A 22,640-nucleotide genomic window follows, 5' to 3' on the forward strand; every position below is an offset into this window, starting at 1 on the left:
ATACATTGAGAGTCATTTTGCTGTGAAGACGGTCTCACCTGATCATGCATTAGTGCTGCAATGTGTGTTGTTTTGCCTCCAGGTGCTGCACACAAATCTAGAATCCTCTCTCCAGGTTGAGGGTCCAAAACATGAGTTACTACAGCAGATGGCAAATTCTATAAGAAAAAAAAAATCAATTATCAAAGATTCGAAATCATTTTCAATTTCAGAATCAGAGAACATAAAGAAACATTTGGAGGTAATCCAGTTCAACACCCTCTGTCAAGAGCATGAGTTTTCTTCGTAAGTATACTAGTGTCAGGAAATTTACAATTTCCTAGGTTATCCTATGATCTCATGGGACAGTCACACACACAGACACACATGCATGTACACAATGTACTTCCCCCAATCAATTCAGCAAAAAAAAAGCATATCACCCTTTCTCAATTCAGTGGTTCTAATATTTTGGAGGTCAGAGACCTCTTAGAAATATGAAAAGGTTCTGGATCTTTTCCCCAGAAAATGTACAAGAATTTGTATTTTCAGGTGCTTCATTATCTAATTCCCATTTTAAAATCCCATTTTTATGCTGCTAATGCCACTCAAAGGCATGTTTGGCTTCCTGTCTTCTCACCACTGCCACATTTTAGTAGGAGAAAAGTAAAATGTAAAATAATCTTAGCTATTTCTGATAGACACCTAGAAATATATGAGATTATATAACCCAAATATACCTCCGCCTATAGCACTGTTATATTAAATCATTATTAATGTTAATTACATAAAGGCTGCTACTACAGGAGTTAGCCTTAAATAAAACAGAGTAATATCACAAAGTAATTTTTAAAAATACTTGGCAAGAAAAAAGTAGAGGCTAACAAGCCTAGAGTTATTTATTTTTAAAGCTTAAAGATTTCAATTCATTCTTACAGCAAAACACATACATCCATTAGTATGTCCTCAAGAACTGTGAGAAGGTTACAATGCTCTCAAGTGAATCCAAGATCACCACTTCAAAACAAAATCAATGGTGAGAAAGGAGACACAAACAAGCAAATTTTCACCCTCTCTGAGGATGAAGGAATCATTAAACTCAATGCAAACAATTTAGGAACCAGAAAAACAGCGCCACCTATTACAGACAAGTTTTTCTCAATGATCTAGTTTATTGCAAAAACATTTACAAATTGAACTCTAATATGAAAACACTAAAACATGTGGCTACTGAAAATTCTTTATCTAGAGACAAATGATTATGCTTAACTCCTAATAAAGATAAGAATATATTGGTCAAAGAAGACAGAAATTTCCAAATATAAGTAACATAAAAAAACCTTCTGGTCATGCAGTAAGTTGAAATTATAAAACAGTCCAAGTGAAGAGGCTTCACGAAAGTTTTAAATGATGACAGTTTTTTAAAAATAATTTAGTCTACTACCTATCTCTACAGTATTTTTCAATCCTCATTACATAACAGAATCATCTAGTGATTTTTTTTAAATATTCAAAAACAGAACAATCAATCATAAAATTTATATGGGACCACAAAAGATCCCAAACAGCCAAAGCAATCTTGAGAAAGTAGAACGCAGCTGGAGGCATCACATTCTGTGATTTCAAACTCTATCACAAAGTTTCAGTGATTTAAACAGTATGTCATTGGCATAAAAACAGACACAGATCAATGGGACAGAATAGAAACAAGAAATAAATCCATGCATACATGGTCAATTAATTTACAACAAGAGTCAAGAATACATAATAGGAAAGGGCAATCTCTTCAATAAATGGGGCTTGGAACACTGGACAAACACATGCAAAAGAATGAAACTGGACTACTCTCTTACACCACATATAAAAATCAGTTCAGAATGGATTAAAGACTTGAATGTAAGACCTTAAACTATAAATCTCCTGAAAGAAAACATAGGAAGTATGCCCCTTGACATGGGTCTTGGTAATGATTTTTTTGAATCTGACATCAAAAGTAAAACAAAAGAAAAACTAAGTGAGACTACATCGAACTAAAAAGATTCTGAAGACTACCGGTCAAGATGGCAGTGTAAACACTGTGCTCACCTACTCTCCCATGACATCAAAATTAGAACTAAATTACAGAACTATTACTGAGAACCGCCTGAAGACTAGTTAAACAGAATTCCCCATAACTGAGGATAGAAAGAAGCCACAAGACTGGGAGGAGAGGTGGAGACACGAAACAGGCTAGTCTCACACCCACGACGCAGTAAAGAAATGAGAGGAATATCTCAGGTGCAGGTCTCCCTGGAGGAGTGAGGGGTCCTAGCCCCACACTGAGCTCTCCAGCCAATGGCTCCAGTACTGGGAAGAGAAGTTCCCATAACTTTGTTATTAAAATCAGCAGAGATTGTGGCTGAGTGAGACCAAAGGCTGCTGGAAACCTAGGCATTGCAGGTCTTAAAGGGCCCACACACAGACTCACAAACTCACTCGCTCTGAGCTCCAGTGCTGGGGCAGTAGCTTGAAAAGCACCAGAGACATACAGGGAGGAAATGAACTGTCCGGCTTTAGGGTGAGGGCTGGAAGGGCAGCTCTGTCTGGGACTAAAATGCTGACAGGTGCCATTGTTCCTTTGCTGAGCTCTTTCCCCACCCAGACAGCAGGCAAAGCAGATGTCAAATCTGAATTCTCCATTAACTTGTGTAAAATTGTCCAAGAACCCTAACAGATCTGATCTTTGTTATCTTTTTATATTTGAAGTAATAACAACATTAATAATAACATCACCTAACCAGACTGTATCAAATAAAATCAGTTAATGTACACAGAAGTACTCGATAAACTGAATAAGGCAAAACAAATCACTATCACAGTGATAACCACCCGACAAAAATCTGTTACAAACCATTTGAATCTTACTCAAAGTTACAAACATGTATATGTATAGCAAATGCATGCATTGTTTACAGATTAATATTTTGAGATGGAAAGCAACAATTACAAGCTTTATATTAAAGCACTCTTGGGCACAAAGGGTAAAAAAATAGTTAAAAATTAGTTGAGAAAGAGTGCTTACTAAGTTTTTTCTTACTGCTTAACCAAAAGTAAATCAGAAAATATATAAATAGACCACAGTAAACGTTAGAAGTAAAAACAAAAACACCTTAGATTTCAAGTAATTCACTGAAGTATGTTTTAATGTCACTAAATATTTTATTTTTACAAATACTTACCTGTAAAAATAAGTAGCTGGACAGTACGTTGTCAAATGAAGGGCTGAGATATACTGGTTCTGTCATTCTTATGCCTATACCTCTGAAAAGTAGGACATATGTTATTCTATATAAATTACATCGCCTATACAAACTCCATTTCTAGCAACATACCCAAGTAGCATGTCAAATATCAGATGCTCTGCCTTTTTAAAACCTCTTTTTACTAGACAGCAAAATATTTAGAATATTTCTGTGAATTGTTTCTGAATTTTTAACGTGCAGTAGGAGACCATCAAGAGAACTAAAGGATAAAGTTACATACATTTTTCATTTGGGCACAAATGAGTTTCTTTTAAGATCTGAACAGACTAAAAAGCAAAGAAATCTGAGTATTTATTCATTCTAATCTTTCTGGTAACAGAATTTTGATCATTGTTATTAGCTTTTCAATTCAACAAACAATTCAGTCTGCAAGGCACTGTGCTAGGTACTTCTATGAAAGAGAAATATATAATCATGCTGATGCTAAGCAATGACAAACATGTCACACTGCTCTTATCTCCTTAGAGAATAATTCCTCGATACTGACACGATCCTCAAGATGGTCTTTTCCACCTTTGTCCCGTGTTCTGAGTGGCAGTGTAACAGATGAGAGCAGGAAGGGCCAGGTCCCAGGTAGACAGCGATTCAGAAAAACATGTCAACCTGGGAAAGGTTGTCAGATACTATCAAAGGGACGAGAAAGCACACAAACACTGCTAGAGAAAGCCCAGTGTTATCTGGCCACACCAGAGAGAATGAGAAAAAAGGGAAATCTACATAACGTTCTGGGGATTAGCAGGACACAAAAAATACAGTCTAATCATAAAAGAAAAGAATCAGGATTTAAATCAGGCACAAGGGTACAAGTAAAGAAGAGTCTAAGGAAGGCAAAGAACAGAGTCTTCAGATAGAGCATGCTAGACAAGTTCACAGCTTACGAACTGATCTTGGCAGAAAAGCATCAACACAGATGTTTTGTACTCTACTTGATGTAGGCAGGTGGGCTAATTTTATTCACAACACTTCTGACACCAAATGTGTGGGTTTTCTGCTCACACCAACCAATTCTCCAAGTCTCCATATACCAACTGGGTGTCCTACAATTCAACTGACACTACCTGAAGTTATCCTCGAACTCCACAGGTTCAAGGGCTCAGAGCAACAAAACTAGCCCCATACCAGATGTCAGCTGCACATTCCAGGCTGCCACCTATGCTCCTGACCAACCAGCTATAAATTTGGGAGTTCTGACAACTCTCTCCTTAGATTCGATAACTTGCTAGAACAATTGACAGAACTCAAGAAAACACTTTACTTATTGTTACCATATTATTATGAAGGATGCAACTCAGAAAGAGCCAAATGGAAGAAATGCACAGGACAAGGAATGGGAGAGGGACCTGGAGCGTCCTTGCCCTCTCTTGGCTCACTGCCCTCCAACACCTAGATGTGTTGTTCACCATGTACGTATCATCACATAGGTGTGACTGATTATATTGCTGGCCACTGGTGATTTAATCAAGCTCTAACACCCTCTCCTCTCCCCAAAGGTCAGGGGATGGGGCAAGTTCCAACCTTCAAATCACATGGTTGGTTGCTCTGGCAACCAGCCCCCACCCTCAGCCACCTCATTAGCATACGAAAGACACTATCACTCCAGAGATTCCAAGGGTTTTAGGGGCCCAGTGCCAGGAACCCAGGACAAAGATTAAATTATTTATTACGCCACAGCAGGGTAAATTTATGCTGTGCTTTAGAGTGAAATGATTTCTGTAGATATTTGTAAACTGTCATTGCAGGGGATATGAGGAGGAATTCCCTTCAGTTCTAGCGTCTTTCTGCATACAATAAATGTTAACTCCTTTCTTCTTCTTTCCATCCCTTTTATCCTCCCTCATTTATTTACTACTACTTGGGATCTCTGAATCTGCACTTTAAACTAGAGTAAAGACTGGTCCTTGCTCCAGTCAGGATCAAATAAAACCACTTACTAGTCAAATAGTCCTGTCCCTGAGCAGGAAATACTCAAAGGAACCTTCTGAAATGTCAGCGCCTCACATTTAACAGTCCTTTGTTGAGACAGCTGGTGCTCTCAACTTGATCAACACCTTCCCTCGCCCCCCATCCAGAGTGTAGACTCATTACTGAATGCCTTGAATTCTGCAACCTGATCACTCCGTAATTTAAATGACTTTCTGACTTGCAGGATTCCAGTCCTCTGAAAAATACTAAAATTAACATATATGTGTCTGCCTTCCTAATCCAGTTCCCATCTAGCACTTCGAGTTCTGGTACTGTTAGGTAGTTAGGCAGGCATGAGAGACAGGAGTGAAGGCTCAACTCTGTAAACATAGAAACCTCCCTTGAAGACCTTCCTTTAGGATCCCCCAGGAACACTCTCTCTTTCACGGTTATAAATTAACCCAAATCCTAGAGCACAAAGGCCATAAAAGCTGCTGGCTAAACCGGCCACAAACGCATGTGCAAACAGTACTACCTTAACCTGTCCATAACTTCAGCCTCATTATACCATCATTATATCATGCCTATGGCTGGAAATTCATGAATCTATAACAGACTGAATTCTGGGTAAGCACATGCACAGTAGGCAAAGAGTTAGTAGCCAACTGTCAGTCAAGGTAACCTTACATGCAGATCATCTAGGACCTCCCGTCATGCCCCGAATATAAACAGACCTTCCCACTTCTGCGTTATTACAGCTCTTTGCTGAAAACCCACTTCTTCCTTAGAGCATACTCTTATCTTTTCACCTCCCATAGCGCAGCCTTCCTAAACATGGCCTGTCTCCCTCTAAAATGTACTTTCAATAAATCTTACTTCTAAATCTCGCTGACCTGTAACTCTTTGCTGTGTCAGCGGGGAAGAACTGAGGACCTTCATCCCATGCCTCTGAGGTGACACTGGATTTCACATCACCCCAATGGTAACAGTACATTTGACTGTCTCCTTCGTACCATGCCTACCAGGACAACATGTCCATCTATACAGTATTTAACTTAAAACATGACAAAGAATAATTTAAGCCAATTATTGCTCAGGTATGGGACTGCATGTTTCTTTTAAATCTATTTTTGTAATACGTATCTCCATATGATAATGTAAAGTACCAGATTGCATAGGTACTTTAGTATGTCTGTTAGTAAGTTAACCTACTTCTGAGTCTATGAATGATCAAGCTCGGCTGGAATCCAAGAAACCAAAGGGTGAAAATTTATTAGTTAAATACTAGCAGAGTTGGTTCTAAAGTTTTATAGACTATAAATAAGAAACAGGGTGTCTATGTAGCATTTGTTATGGAAACATACTTTTTCTCACATAGGCAGAGAAAGAAATCATAACACCATAATTGAATATTGAATTTAAAACCTGAGTTTAAAAATCAAGTTTTTTAAAGATGGCTGCTTCCTACTTCCATCAACAAAGAAAACATTACTCAGAAAGGTCTGTCAGTAGTGACTGGAACCACTATATCAAACAAAACAAGAGGATGAAGAGTGTACCACTTACAATGAACCATAAGAGGCAGTCAAAATATCAATACCCTATTACAGACCCAAAGATAAACACAAGATATATACTTTATCTTCATAATCATAAAGCTTTCAAAAAAGAATAAGATCTTTGTTCTTGGCTATTTGGAAAGTACTGCTAACTAGAGCTAGGGAATCCAATAACCTGTTTCTTCAGAAGAATTAATTTCAACTATAAATCTAACTGCTCCAACATGAAAAAATGTTCCAGGAATCAATCAGAGGTGTGTGGCCCAGTCCTATGGGGTTAAGGCAGAAACTTTCCACTACCCTCCTAGGTTCTTATCACTGGTCTAATAATTAAATCTACATGATGCAGATCAGATTAATAAGAGAAAATAACCAACTTTAATTACATACGTATGTAAGGGAACCTCACATACGCGAGAGTCAGAGACCCCACATACATGAGAGGTTCAGAACAGAAAGGGAAAATGAGATATTTATGACATTCTGAGCTAAAGAGGAGGTAAGGTACCTTGAGGCTTCAGAGGGGAGGAAAGTCACACATACGCCATTCACGAGATGATAAGAAGAACAGATGTTCAATAATTAGATGTTTGCCCTGACCTATAGATAGGTCATAAAAATTTATTTCTGGTGATAACTCTAATTATGGGCAAGCCCCTTAACTTAAATTCTTTGAGAGATAAAACTTTTTCATGAGCCTGCAAGGTCTCAATTGCTTTTAGTTAAAAATAATTCACATGCCAAAGTAGCATATCTTAAGGAGACCTGTTCTGATCCCCGTCAACTAGATGGAGAAATCCAGTTTTCAGCATGTCCGCAGTAGCTGCCAACTTTTGAGTAATTGAAGGTATCCACAGAACCCCTAAAACAGGCTGAAAATTCTAAGCAAAGTAAGAACTGGACTGTCCATGGATTTAGAGCCAGTAGCGACCAGAGATTTAAAACTATATTTTAATTTTAATTTGATTTGAGTAAATCCAAGCATTAATTTTTGACCATAAGTATTCATGTGAGTATTGGCTTTCTTGTAAAACTTTAATTAAAATTTTTTTCTTTTAAATTTAATTAAAATTATAAGCTTTTCTTTTCACAAAATCAGAGTGTTTAAAAAAGGTATGGACAGGCTCACGTAATTCATCTTTTATTAACATAAGTATTGTTCTTCAAATATGCAAAAATTCCAAATCAAAAAAATTCAAAAGGAAAAGTAAAATAACTTGACAATTACAATATGACTAGTTGCTTACTTAAGGCTCTTCAATCTGAACATTTACTCTTTTATCTAAAAGCATTTTTTCTAAAAAACTTGATGGAAATATGGCTTAAGAAATTATTTTCCAGTTCAATTTATGCCAAAAAAAATTATTCATATAATGCAACTAGATATATTTTTACATTGTTTTTCATTTTCTTTGAACCACAAAAAGAATGCTTATTTCCCTCAAACAACACTTGATGACATACATACTTCAGTTCGGGTAGCCCACTGAAAATTTCTTTGCGGCTTACTTCAGAAATCCCATTTCCAAGAAATACTTTTGTTCCATCAAATTCTTTGGCTCCTTTCTTACATTTGCCTTTAATATCAGAATATACAGAAACAACATCTCCAGCTTTCATAACTAGGGAAAGAAGAAAATCATATTATAATTATATATACTTTGACAGAAAATCAGTGACAATTCTTTAAGCTAGACCAGGGACCTCCAGGGACATCAATAGCACACATGAAGGAGCCTAAACTGGCTCCTTGTCTCAAAATAAACCCTAAGAGAAAATATAACATTTTACTTTTAAATGTCCCCTAACAATAACTCTAATTGAAGATTTTTTCCTAGGAAAACAAAGAAAAAAAATAGTCTTCAAAATATCCCACCTCAATTAGAAGTCTTTAGCTGAGCAGGAAAGATCTCTTCTATTTAAATTATTTTCTCAAAACCTAAGAGACTTCCCACCCCTTAAAAGACTTCGAATAAATCTTGATATCTTTGGTTCAATCCTCAAAGTTCTAAGTTTCCTTGAAAAAGATTTTTTAAAAACATACATTACACTTCCTCAAAGGAATCTTTCTAAATCCCATAACCCTGTTGGTGTTTCTTTGCAACTTTCCTGTTATAGAACTTAAGGCAGAGATTTTAATGATAAGGACGTACATTCATTAACATGTGTGTATATATTTAGAATATCTGGAAACTGAACAGAGTTGATTTATATGCTTAATTAAATCTAGTTTTGTAGTCATTTTATTATTTTCGGTAACAAATCCCGATGACATTAACAATGGAAAATTGCATTCCACTTTCCAAAAACGTTTTAAGACCTCATCCATTAACCTGACTGTAGTAGTGAGTAGCCTATCGGCTACAGCTAGAAAGACTATTCAAATCACACAGATCAGGGGTAGATGAACTTTTTCTGTGAACAGCAATATATTAAACTTTGAGGGCCACATAAAGTCTCTTCACACTTTCTTCTTTGCATTTCTTTTCAACCTTTATACTTACATTTTGAAGCTGACACAATTCCTGGCACATAGACATGGGCTCCTCTTAACACTGCATTGCCACACTGGGCTCCAACAATGGCTTCGCATTGTTTTTTGTTTATATTCTTCCTAGGAATGTAAGATAAGAGAAATTTAACAGTAGTAATATACCTCCAACATCTACCAACCTTTTCGATGTTTTAGTATAAACCCTAAATAACCTCTTTAGTCCTGATTATCTCAAGAGAATGTCATTCATGAAAAAATAAGAGAAGCTGAGTAAAAGACAAATATAGAGAAAATGGTTTTTTAAAAAGATAAACATTGAAGAAAAAAATAAAAAGAGGTCCATCTGATGGAAGGCAATAAAGTGGCATCAAAAAGTGCTTAATCATTTAACAAGCATTGCTGTTTTCACAACCTTAGAAGAGAAATAAAGTCCCGTCTTCAAAAACTAAAACACACTATACAAGGAATTCCAAAACATGCCTAAAGTGGTAAATTGTTGCATAGTACATTAATATTTAACTAGATAGATGAAGATAATTTTTTCTTCTTTTGTTGCCCAACTTTCTTTGAATGTTTTCCAATTTCTCACCTCCAATTCATTCTCTGGATCATTAAAATCTAGGTTATCACTACTAACACTCAAAGATTTTTTTTCAAAAGTCAAGTCGTGTCACCGTGATCAGTCCTGAATAAAAGTCCTAAGCATAGAGTCTCTAATGAGCTTCCCTGGTTAGCGACATTTCACATTTGTCATCACGACTCCTTGCTGGGTGAATTAAGTATGCCCCATCTTCTTTCTGTGATCTCCAGATGATCAAATCTCACTAAACTTCTCAGCTTTATACCACCCCTTCCTGGTCCCATGCATTCTCATTGCTCATTCTCCATTTTTTAAAGAGGTTCATTCCCCAGGTTCCAAAACATGCCACCATGCCTTCTCGCTTTGCATCCTATCCCTTGGCAATCTTATGACTTCCATATTTGAATTGATATTTCTAATTACCTGCAAGTACTTATACCTAGGTGTCCCAGTTACTTCAAACTCAACAAGTCCTAAACAATGTTATTTTTCTCTGAACTGCTCCTCAAATCTTTGGCAACACCCTGAATCTCATCTGTTTCCAGTCTCGAACAAAGGGTCATTATCTGCCTGACTAACCAAATTAGAAACTTCGGTATCAACTTAAAGCCCTTCTTCCTAAACCTTCTAAATCCATTCATTGTCATGAAATTATGCCATCCTGACATCAAACACACATCTCTTAACTTGATTCAGAAAAGCTTCCAGCCGTTTATCTTTGATTGCTTTCAGATCTTGTCGTTGTTGTGCAGTTTCATTCTGAAGTATCAAGACGTGGATTGATTTTTACTTTCAGCTTTAGATTCGTTGTACTTCTTAAATCTGTCATCAATTCTGGAAAATTCTTATTACATTTTTAATGTTATCTTACCCCCACTGTTTCTCTTCTCTACATCTAGGACTCATTAGAAATATGAAGTACCTTTTCATTCTATTTTCCATGACTCAACTTTGTATTTTCAGTTTATCTCTGCTGCATTCTAGATAATTTCCGTGGAGTCGTTTACCTCAATAATCCTCTATCAGTTGAGTACAACTTACAGTTTAAGTCATCAAATGAGTTTTTAATTTTAATAACATTTTTATTTCTGGAAATTTTTTCTATTCTATCTTCTTCCCCCGCAATTAGGCTCTTCTGTGTTTCAGATTTGACTTTTGTGTTTAATCGTTTTAAGAAAATTGATTTTATAGTCCCTACCAGATAGCTTCATTTGCTAAAGTTTAGGGGAAAATCTAATCCTTCAGTTTGTTGTATATGCTGATTCTCACTCACGGTGGCATGATTCCCAGAATATAGCCTTAAATCATGAGAAATGTGCGTGGACTGGACTGAATGTGTCACTCTCAAGTGGTTTTGCCTGGTTTGTCCCAAGCACCTCAGGAACTGGCTTGAAATCTAATTTTTATGTTAATTCCCCAGATTATAGGTTTCAAGACCACTTGGGTAGTATGAATTCGAATTCTAAACCTTTATGAGGTATAGAACCACAGTTCTGCATTCTCAGAAGATTTTTCTCCAACCTAGACTCTAAGGCAAGAGAGATCCAATTCCTAAATTACTGGATAATTCTCACCTCCTCCTGTTAACAGTCTGTTGTTAAAACCCTACATTTACGAGATCAACCATCTCCTCTCTTACATCTCCTAACCCCCAAATATTAGCTCGCACGCTTACTGCTGTTTTCAGTTACCCTTCAGTCTAATTCCTGAACATTTCACTTATATTCTTAATCACTCGGCTGTGCATTTTGGGGCCCATTTCATGTTTAATATTCTTAGGAGTATGTAGCGAACATTTCCAGGTTATCTACTTCACCACACTATTGGAAACAACTTGTCCCCAGTCTTGCAGTTTATCTTATACACACACTTATAGCATTTCATGAAACAATGCCTTTACTACAAAGAATATAATATCACATATTATAAAATATTCCATTTCTTTTTTAAAATGCTAATAAAAAAACCATGAAATTGATTTTACAATCTATTAATGGGTCATGACTTGCCCATACTTTGGAAAACATAGCTTTATGCTACTACCAGTACTATGTTCCTAAAATATAAATCTAGTCTTAACTAAGGTTTTTGGCCCCAACAGTCTATGCAAAAAAGAAAATATTGCTTAGTAAAAAAAAAAAAAAAAAATCTCCTTTACATTTCACAGCCTACCTCTCCCAACTTCTTCACCTTCATCTTTCAATCTCTGAAAACCGTCTGAGTAGTCAAACCTGATCACTTTTGTGATAAACCACAACATATTTGCATGCCTCTCTATCTCTGGAAAGGCTTTCTCTCTACTTAAGCATCCCTTTGCCCACATTATCTCATCAGGCTAATTCCTATTCACCTTCAAGACTCAATTGAAATAATATCTACTTGGGAGAAAATCTTTACCCATTTCTTAATATTTAGTTCTTCCTATTCTATGCTCTGGAGGAACTTAATTCTCTTCTACTGTGATATTCATCACAATATGACTTGTACTAAAAGTCCCCTGCTTTTAGACTAAACAACTATGTTTCATTTGTCTCTGTAACATCTCCGTGTCTTTGACATAGCACCAATTCAAAAAATTGTTCTGTGAAATGGAACCTTGTAGAGTTACTCAGGAAGTTTTTATGAGAATAACCATTTCATGGAGAGGAGACAATGAAGACTACCAAGAAAAGAGTTAACATAGCAGGCCAGAACTGCTATCCTTTCTTTGGAAAGCCTGGTTATAAGGTTGGTCCTTGGCTGGCATCTGGGAACTTAGATTTCAGGGTTCCCATTGTTAATTGATAAGTGTAGCTCACTGTGCCTAAACTGTTTGTACAAATAATAATACAGTTTATGACAAATACTGACTTTCCTTCTGGGAGGCTGGAATTTTGGTATGTACCAGGCAGGGAGTACCTACATGACTAGCCCCGAAAAAAAGTCCTGGATTCTGAGTCTCTAATGAGTTCCCCTCACTGGCAAAATCTCACATGTTGTCAAATTCATGCTGGAAAAATTAACTACGTCCTGCGCGAGTCCACTGGAAAAGACTTTGGAAGCTTCCAAAAGCTTTTCCCTAGACTTCGCCCATGCACCTTTTCCTTTTGCTGATTTTGCTTCAGATTCTTTCATCGTAATAAATCATAGCCATGAGCACAACTATATGCTGAATCCTGAGTCCTCCTAGACAATCAGGCTAGGGTGTGGTCTTGGGGATTCCCTCAACACATAAAATATCACATGCAGGTATCGAGGTGAAAGTCAGCTCTGCTGAAGGGCAGAGTTTTAGCCAGGAAAATAGACACGTTGATAAAGGGTCAAAACAGCTCGATTTTTAATGAAAAATTTCTAAATAAAGGAGTGAAACAACATTAAAGATAGATGATTTTCTAATAGTCTAGTAATAGAGATTGGAGGAAAAACAGTGTGAACGTACTCAGATTAAGAGAAAACTATTAAAACAGGTAAAAATGAGGTGACTAGGAATTAAAGATTGAAATTAAGGGAATGTTTCAATAAAGAATATATAAAAATATAGACATATCTACTTGGCACTTTTTTAACTGCACAGATTAGCAACTCTATGTCAAATGGGAAATAACGAATATAATTTTGGAATATCACATGATATGGTGCCTTGCCAACCAAATATTTCTTTTCTGCAGCACTGCCATCTGTATTTAGTCAACAGTCTTTGTGCATTTACTTTGTACAACTCTATTGCATTTACCCTATTATTTCAAATATACAAACAGTAATCAAAAGCCTAAAGTACTATTGAAAAAGCAACAATAAAAGATGGAAATCAGGAGGCTAAAAGGGCAAATCCAGCATCATTTGGATCTCAAGAGATTTATCCTATTGAATTATATATCCAAACGTGAAAAGGAAATTTTCTAATTTGCTAGAAATATTTTGAGAGTTTTATCAAAAAGAACACTAAGAGAGAAAATGCAGAGATCCTTAAAAATTACAAATTGAATATTGGCCTAAAAAATTCTACTGATCTAAATGTATTCTTTTGAAAATGCTAGTTGAAGTATATTAAAAACACTCATCGAAAGAAGCCTGGCTTTCAATTTTCTCTAAGTTTTTAATAAGGTTGATATCGATAACAACAAATTTAGCATTACAACTGTATGTTTGATATCATTAAATTACTAACGATAAAACCTTCCCAACATTAAAATATATTTGATCGGTATATTAAATATTATCATAAATCAACTGAGGCAAACTGAATTTATGGTGAGAAATTACTTTTAAAATTACTGTCTATAAAATTTAACCTATATTTTGATATTTTAAACAATTGTGTAATACTGGGCTTCTAGTACAAGATCAGCAAAAGAGTATTTTTTTTTCTGAAGACCACAGAAATGGCGGAAACAAGAAAATCTGAGAAGAAATTCCATTTGCAATAAAACTAAGAAAGAGATATAATGTCAATGATGAAGAATAATTGCCTGACACAGTGAGATCTAGATCAAATCTAATTCCTCAACAGGGTCTCAATGTTTCTGACAAGGCAAGGCCCTGGGGCCTAATCAGATATTTATTACTTAGAACCAGGACTGGAGGTTCAGGCTAGAAAAAAGGAGACTCTGGGGATGCCAGGTCAGGAACTGTTCATGACAGATAAAGCTGAAAGAGGAACTGGGAGCAAAGAGGCAATCTGAGTCTTCTCCAACGAACCTGGAAAAACTGCCTTGAAGCTGCTGCGAGATGAGGGAAATAGCAACCAGCTTTGTTGCTCATCTGAGTTAAGTAAGCATAAACAAAATTTAGGCCCCAATAAAAAAAAAACTACGAGCAAGAAGTCTTCACAAAGAGCCTTGGTCTTCATCAGCTCTGCTCACCAGGACTAGAGAATTGTCACTAGGGAAGACTTGGTAAGAGTGTTTCTGAAAACCACATCTGATTGGTTGTCTAGAACACACTTCACCCCTGTTCTGTATCATCCTTGAGCAAATTACAAACTCGGTCTATCTATGCGAATGTAACTGTTTCCAGTCAATGAGAAGCAGAGTGGATTCATTCAACATGGGACTTATGTAGTCAGTACAAGAAAAAAGCCATAACAAAATGCAGATAAAAAATGTACAACGAAAAATGAAAAAAATTCAAATCTCTATTTTCAAAGATGTTGAAAGGGAAAACCTCAAAAAGGAATACCATAACAAAGTTTAAAAAAAAAGTGAACTTGCAGAGCTCAGGAAATAAAGGATAGCAAATCCTCTGAAGTAAGAGTTAATACAACAGACTATTCTTAGAAAGGCCTGCTTACAAGGTTGACCCCTGGCTGCCAGATGAAACCTGACTCTGATATAAAATCTTCCCTAATGGTAAGAATGAATTATTGTTCCTAAATTGTATATGCGGTTTATTCCGAACACCTGCTTTCTTTTCAGGAGCCTGAAATTTTGGTACATGGTAGGCACTGTGTACCTACATGACTAACACCCAATAAAAACCTTGGGCACTGAGTCTCTAATGAGCTTCCCCACTAGACAACCATTTCACACATGTCGCAATTGTGTGCTGGAGGAATTAAGCACATCCTGGTAACTCTATGGGGAGGAGACTTAGAAGCTTGTGTCCAGGTTTCTCCAGCTTTTGTTCCTTGAGTCTTTTCTCTTTGCTGATTTTGCTTTTGTACCCTTTCATATAATACATATGAAGACACCATGAGCATGACTACATGCTGAGTCGAGGCCTTCCAGCCAATCACCAAAGCTGAGGGTTGTCTTGGTGTGCCCCAACACAAGGAGTATCTGAACTGGAAACCCAACATACAGGGTCCTAGTGTCCTTATAATAGAAAACAGAGTATAACAAAAATATTCAAAGAACTATTGGAAGATTTGCATCTAAAAAGTTATACTATGTTTCATTAAAAACTAAGAGAATAGTAAAAATCAAACTATATCCTAGCCCAGTTTCTAAAGTTCAATGACTAAGATCTCCATAAATCGCAAAGGAAAAACCAAGATTACTTTCAAGGAGGATAATATTTTGGGGGTCTCAGATTTCTTCATGGCTAAACTTGATGCCATAAGACTGTGAAAATAATGTCTACAAAGCGCTAAGGGAGATAACGTGTAACTTGAAACTACTGTACTCAGCCACTTTAAATATAAAACAGGCAATTCTCAAGCAAAAAAGTAAACAGAGCACATAGAGATGTACTCTGGAGATGGGAAGCAGGCACTGCAGATCTGATAAATGACTATAGTCACCAACCAAGAGATTAATTAAGGTGAGAACTCAGAAATAAACCACACCATCAAGATTAAAAGCACTGGATCCATTTGAATTGTGTGTATAGCATAAAAAAGTGATAAACTTTTATGATGTTAAAAAACAGTAAATAAAATTTGGCTGGTAGAAATTTTAGGGAAAATTAAAGTGTAAGAACTTTCTCATTTTCCATAGTGGAAAGAAATAATAACAGTAATTATAAGTTTAAAAAACAAAAAAAAAGAACTGACTCACTCCTTTTAGAAATGCAAGGTAAGGGTGTGAATCTGCAACCCTAAATGATTTGTCAATGTTCTCCTGTAGTAACTCACCATTTGTATTTTATAGTTCACTAATGTTCTGATGAGTAGCCTATATCACCAGGAAGGATGATTAAGGTCAGGTAAAAATAATAAGTATAGAAAATTACTAAAGTTAAATCATCAAAATAATTTAAAGAAAATGGCCAGTTTAATAAGAATAGAAGAATCCGAATCACTCACATACTGTTGGAAACATTAACTGGTACAACTTTTCAGAGGGTGGCTTGTGTCAAACTAAAATGTGCACAGTGATTCCATGTTTTACCAATTTATCCTGTAGACACGCTCATGCAAGTTCACAAAGGAATATCTTAAGAATATTCACTGTTGGTAATAATGAAAAACAGGAAAAAATTAAATGTCTATCAATGAAGGGCTGAAAAATAAAATTGAGCTTAATAATAAAATATACTATGTAGCTATTAAAATGAAATTGCATTATATGAATCAGGGAAAATTATGAACATCACAGAAAGATGTCCACAATACATTCTGAGATGAATCAAGAAGCATAACCTTAAAAGGCCGATGACAGTGATCAACGGCAGTAACTGACTGGTCTAAAACTAAATAGGAGATAAATCAGAACAGTGGTTTCCTGGGAGGGGAGCAGAATGCAAGAGAATTTTCTGGGGTGATGGAAATAGTCTGTATCTTAATTGGGCTGGGTCTTGGCTACACAGTTGTATGAATCTGACAAAACTCAGGAAAGGTACACTTAATTAAGACCGCTCTATTTCACTATATGCAAATTTTGCCTTAAAAATAGAATAAGTAACTTACAAAATCAATTTTTTAATGGCAAAAGTAATACACGCTTGTAGTAAAAATATAAAATACAAATACTACAAGTGAAAATCTCCTCTTATCCCTTTTCCCCAAATTTAACCTTCTCTGAGTCAACCCTTGTTAACTGGATACGTTATGCTCTCCAGAATTTTTTTCTCTATATAAATAGGTGTAGTTGTATTTTTTCTTAATTGCAAAAGAAATGTAATTATCCTATGCATAGCAACACGTTTCTGATAGTTAATCATAAACATGTTCTCTTACTGGTACATATAATTCCTTCACGTTAAGGGCATACAATGTTCTACTGCATGGATAAACCGTAATTTATTGAACTACTACTTTACTGCTGGCCACTGAATTACTTTAAAGCTTTAACAAAATGAGCATCTTTATATTTATTACAATTCTTACGGATATAAAAAAAAATTATACCATAATTAAGGACTTTTAAATGCTCCTTGGGAAAAGAACTCCCATTATTATATGAAAGCCTATTTTTCAATTTTCAAACATATGCCTCCCAAATACATGAGCAGAACAATGCCTATTCTTCCCATTGAACACACATAGTAACTTAACGTAATTGTGAATTAATGAATAAAATTTTACAAACACATCAGCTATGAAAGAAATATGCTGCACTGTATTTTTGCAGTAGCTCAAAAAATCCGTAACTTAGCAGTGAAATCTCAAGCTATAAACAAATGGAAGTTTTTTAAAAAGTAGAGGGGGGGAAATCAATGACTGCACCAAACGGATCTAAAATGCATTACTCTCAAGGTACCTGGGCCAATTCCTAGCCTTTTGTAATATTTTCCATAATAGAGTAATAAGTCAGCATTTATAAATTTATGAATTCCTGTCTACGTATATATATAGTTGCTAATAATGGAAAAACTCAGTATTATCACTAGACAGTAAAAGAGAACCTGTGACAAACTTTTACTTAGAAGACTATAACTTGAAAATGAAACAGTTACAAACCTAGGTCCAATAACAGGAATAAGTAAGACATCCTGAAGGTCTGGATGTTGAAGAATAGGAACACTTAATCCATTAAACTGCTGTAAAAAATAAACACAGAATTATAAAGCAATCAATATAATTGATAAATTTCAATTTATGGAGCTTTACAGTATCATAATTTAGCAAAGCATGAAATTTGGTTTGGGATATTTTCACTTTATTCCATGGGATACTATAAAAATCAAAGACTTTAAAATAACTATGTGTTCCTTATAATTTGATTCTGAAGTATCCTAACTTCTTTATAAGGCTCAATTTTGCTTACTGTTTTTATAAATACGAAGCATGTTTACCTAAGTAACTTACTTTAAAAACATATATCCAATGTAGAACTACATGAAGCACTCTAAAAAAGCTTCTGAATAGGACATTAAAGATTGAGATGAGCAATATTTATCAGACACTATCAACACCAGATGCCATGCCAGTTTTGATGAGGGAAATAAATGCTTTTTGGCAAAGACTCAGGACTTTCAGTATCTTCTATCATATTTGGCCTTCAGACTATAAATAGGTACAGGGCCAGTGGTATAGCTGCTGCAGCCAGCTCACACAGTCTCATCACAGCCAACTGTGTGCATGTCTTCCCCAACTGCATGGTCACGTCGGTAGCTTGAAATTAAGCACAGTGGAAGTATGTATTTACACCTCTTATATTAGCAAAACACCACAAAAGGTTATTTTTCCCAGGAAGTGGGCTGTTCGGTATGTACCAGTACATCACTGTTGCAGCCAAAAGATGACTTGGCACTCCACATAGTGGAATAAAGAGCAGAACAGTGGATGGGAGAGTAAGGACGGTGTACTACACTCTCAGAGGACTACATGCAAATATTTGAGAACAAGTCTCTGCCTCACAGGCTAGAGATTTCAACTCACTAATTTTCACATTTTACACGAAAGAGCAGTAACAATATTATAGCCCTGTAGTATCCATACACTACCTGGAAACACTTGTAAAACCAACTTATTTCTAAGTTAAGAGAAAAAAAATTGTATTTTAGAAATCTAACTACATTTCTATCAAGTCAACAGCTCTCCTAACTTCTGCTCCTTCCAGGCAAGAAACATTTCAGACTAACCACATCTAACAGCTACTGAGAACTCTGAAAGGTAAACTCCTTCTCATTCAATCGATCCTCTCTCCTTTTTTTTCCCCTCTCCAGTTGTTTGATGGCCGTATAGTATTCTGATTATGGTAAACTTATCTTTCCAAGGAGAAGATAGATAATGAATTTTGTCAATTTTTTGTTTTAGAAGTATTATTTGCTTTACACTATAGAAATATTTTAGAGTTCAGTCCTTCTGAAACCAAGGTTTTCCTTCTCTCCTTTTCTATCAGATGTTAAAATGATACAGAAACGAGATTTTCATAAAACTGCACACAAACAACTTTCATAAACCACATTATTTTAAATCAAGCATATCACCTGCTTTTTTTGTTTCTGCCCCACACCCTTTTAAAAATAGCCTTAGTGAGCTTTAAAAGTACCAGAAAATGCACCTGTTTTAAATACACTATTCGATGATTTTTAGTGAATTTAAAAAATTATGCAACCATCATTTGGAGATCATTTCCATCATCACACAAAGATTCCTCAAGGCCATTTGCAATCAATCCTATTCCCAGCTCCAGCTCCAAGCAACCACTAACCTGTTTTCTTTATAAATTTTCCTTTTATACAAATAGAATCATATAATACAGTGTCCTGGGTCTGGCTTCTTTCACTTACTATAATAATGTTTTTGAGGTTCACCAATGCTGTAGGAGCATGTTCATTACTTTCACTGCTGAACAGTACTCTACTGTATGAATATTCTATATTTTGTTTTTCTAGTCACCAATTAATGGAAATATGGATGGTTCTTTCCTTCTGGTTGTTATGAACAATACTGTTATAAATATTTATGTGCAAGCATTTCCATGGACATGTTTTCATTCCTCTCTTGGGCTGTACAGTAAATTTATGTGCAACTTTTTAAGACTACCAAACTATTTTCCAAAGAGGCTAAATCATTTGACATTCCTACCTGCAAAGTATAAAGGTTCCAGTTTCTCCACATCTTCTCCAGCTAAATGAAATTATAAATTATTAAATGACCCAGAGAAGTTTGGAGAAAGGCACCTACTCTTATATAATCCCATTTGGGACATCTCTTTAGGACACTCGTAAGCTTTGGAACTTAAAAGGAGAAAATTTATAGTCTATAAAACCTCCTCCAAGTCCCCTCTCCTGCTGAACTCCCAGTTTCCTATCTAGTGCTTAGAACCCAACCTTCTCTAATCTTATCCATTATGGAAAGGGACTCAAACCCCACCCAGAGCGATTCTGTCTGCCTTATCCTAGTGACTAGCCCATGAGATCTTATATACCCATCAGATTGGAATATTAGAATATCTAGGCTCTAAGGAATAATTTGCTAGAAACCAATCTGGATCTGCCCGAGTTATGGACACCTCTGATGGGCCTCAGTTTCCTTTCTACTAGCTGAAAGAATATATGCCTGGCTATATAAAAGTAATAATTTTAGTTGCTTTGAGGAACTGCTTATATTTGTGCCTAATGCCTTTATTCGATAAAACTATCGCTATCAATTATTAAAAATCAGATTACTTTTTCTGCAAATATTATTATATGAGACCAAGTTTTGGTCTCATACACTCATATACCACAACTGGTTCTTCTTATGGTCATCTACTCACAACCTGAAATTTATAGAATTGTTCTTAAAGACTATATGATACTCTATGAAAGTAATGAAAGTAAAATGAATCAATACTAGTGTTAGTTTTCTAAAAATTTCTGAATGCTATATCTAGGGTAAACAGGTAACAGCCTGTGATATACGAATGGAAGCCCTTTAATCGTGCTTGCCTCTTGCTTTTAATTTAGATAGGAATTAGATAGAAATAGGTCTGCCAACACCTACCACAGTTACTTCTAAGAGATTTAATGACTACAAAGTGCAATTTGAAGTGCCGCACTCAGGCATCTGTTTTCCTCCATCTTACATTTCTTGGGAGGCAAACTGCAGTGTACAGTGTATGACATACAAAATGTACAGCTTTTGAAAGCAAAGAAGACAATACAAACAAAAATTTAAATATTATTTTTCTGTTTGAGACTTATAAAATGGCATTTTATAATATTGTTTTCATAGAAAATGAGTATTATGCCAAAACTATTTTATTGATTGAACAAAAAATGATGTTTTATTTAAAAAATATATTCTTTATATTTTCCTAATTTCCTGCTTTTGTTAAAAATAAAGTACTTCTCTATCAGTTTTTTTATGTCCATTAAAAATATACTACTACAGGTAATCAATAGGTACCTACCTCGGGGCTCGCCTCAGTTATACAATCTGCCCTTCTGATCATTCTATCTTATTACAGAATCACAGACTCTTAGGATTAGAATGGACCTCTTCACACGTATTTTAATGATGAAGCAACTGAGGCCTAGGAGTTGAGTGACTTATCCAGTCACTAAACCAAACTGAAAATCAGAAGTGCCGAGTTCAAGTTCTAGCATTACCATACCTCACTATGTAACCTTGAACAATTTCACATTCAAGAGCCTCAATTTCCTTATTTGTGAAACTGGAGTAGTATTATATCATTCATAGGATTCTAGTGGGGAGCAGTTTAAGGCTGTAGAAATGTAATTATGTACATAATAACAAAAGGCTAGCACAAACCTTCTGAAGTTCATCAAATAGCAGATTTTTCACATGTTGTACAGAGGCTAGATGTGAATTCACTCTGACAGTTGTGAATGAAGGAGGGTGTGATAAGTTATTTAACAGAGTTTCAAACTTTCTTTCTGCTTCTTGTTTACCTAAAGCAGATACAATCTGAAAAGAACAATGTTTCAATTTCATTATACAAATTAAAAAGCAGAAATGTATATACATTTGTTCCCACTTATGAAACACCTTTCAGCAACTGTTTCATTTCATTTCGCTGTATTGTTTAGGTGTCAATATAAACTAAGAGAATGGTAATACTTCACAGGTTCTTAGGTTTAATTGTTGGGTTCTAAGCCCGACATAAAGGCTTAGAAAAACACTGCTTCGACTTCAAAGTTTTATTAACATTTTGAACATATTAATATCTGCTACATTTAGTCATATAAATTCAGGATTTCATTCTACTTATGATGCATTAACTATTATAGCACTTCTGTATAGCTATTTACTTGCTAACTTCATAGTCTAAAGCAAATTGATCAGTAGCCTTTTAAAACACCAAGACTTGAATAAGTAACACTGATAACATCATCCAAAGATTTCCCACATGAATTTTTTAAAATGGTATTATTAAATGTAATAGACATCATCCAAAAAAGATAGGTAGCAAAGACACCTGTCAGAAATTAAATTACAGACTTAAACAATCAAGTTCTCTTGTAATTAATTGCAGTTTTTTGACACTTATTTCCTCATGTTTTGTCATCTT

The 22,640-nt window shown here is 35.5% G+C and overlaps 1 protein-coding gene across 1 annotated transcript in view; it reads right to left on the bottom strand.

Moving 5' to 3' along the window:
• NSUN6 (NOP2/Sun RNA methyltransferase family member 6) overlaps positions 1 to 22,640 on the bottom strand; it is a 68,621-nt gene that overhangs the window by 43,178 nt on the left and 2,803 nt on the right. Inside the window, exons 2-7 of the mRNA XM_023533143.1 lie at positions 21,881 to 22,036; positions 18,137 to 18,216; positions 9,247 to 9,356; positions 8,211 to 8,364; positions 3,198 to 3,279; positions 39 to 158 (exon numbers count right to left, since the gene is read on the bottom strand). Of these exons, the coding sequence (XP_023388911.1) occupies positions 39 to 158; positions 3,198 to 3,279; positions 8,211 to 8,364; positions 9,247 to 9,356; positions 18,137 to 18,216; positions 21,881 to 22,036 (702 nt within the window). The remainder of the gene's footprint in view (positions 1 to 38; positions 159 to 3,197; positions 3,280 to 8,210; positions 8,365 to 9,246; positions 9,357 to 18,136; positions 18,217 to 21,880; positions 22,037 to 22,640) is intronic.

The sequence above is a fragment of the Pteropus vampyrus genome, unplaced genomic scaffold (genome assembly GCF_000151845.1).
Source record: "Pteropus vampyrus isolate Shadow unplaced genomic scaffold, Pvam_2.0 Scaffold96, whole genome shotgun sequence".
Classification (NCBI taxonomy): domain Eukaryota; kingdom Metazoa; phylum Chordata; class Mammalia; order Chiroptera; family Pteropodidae; genus Pteropus; species Pteropus vampyrus.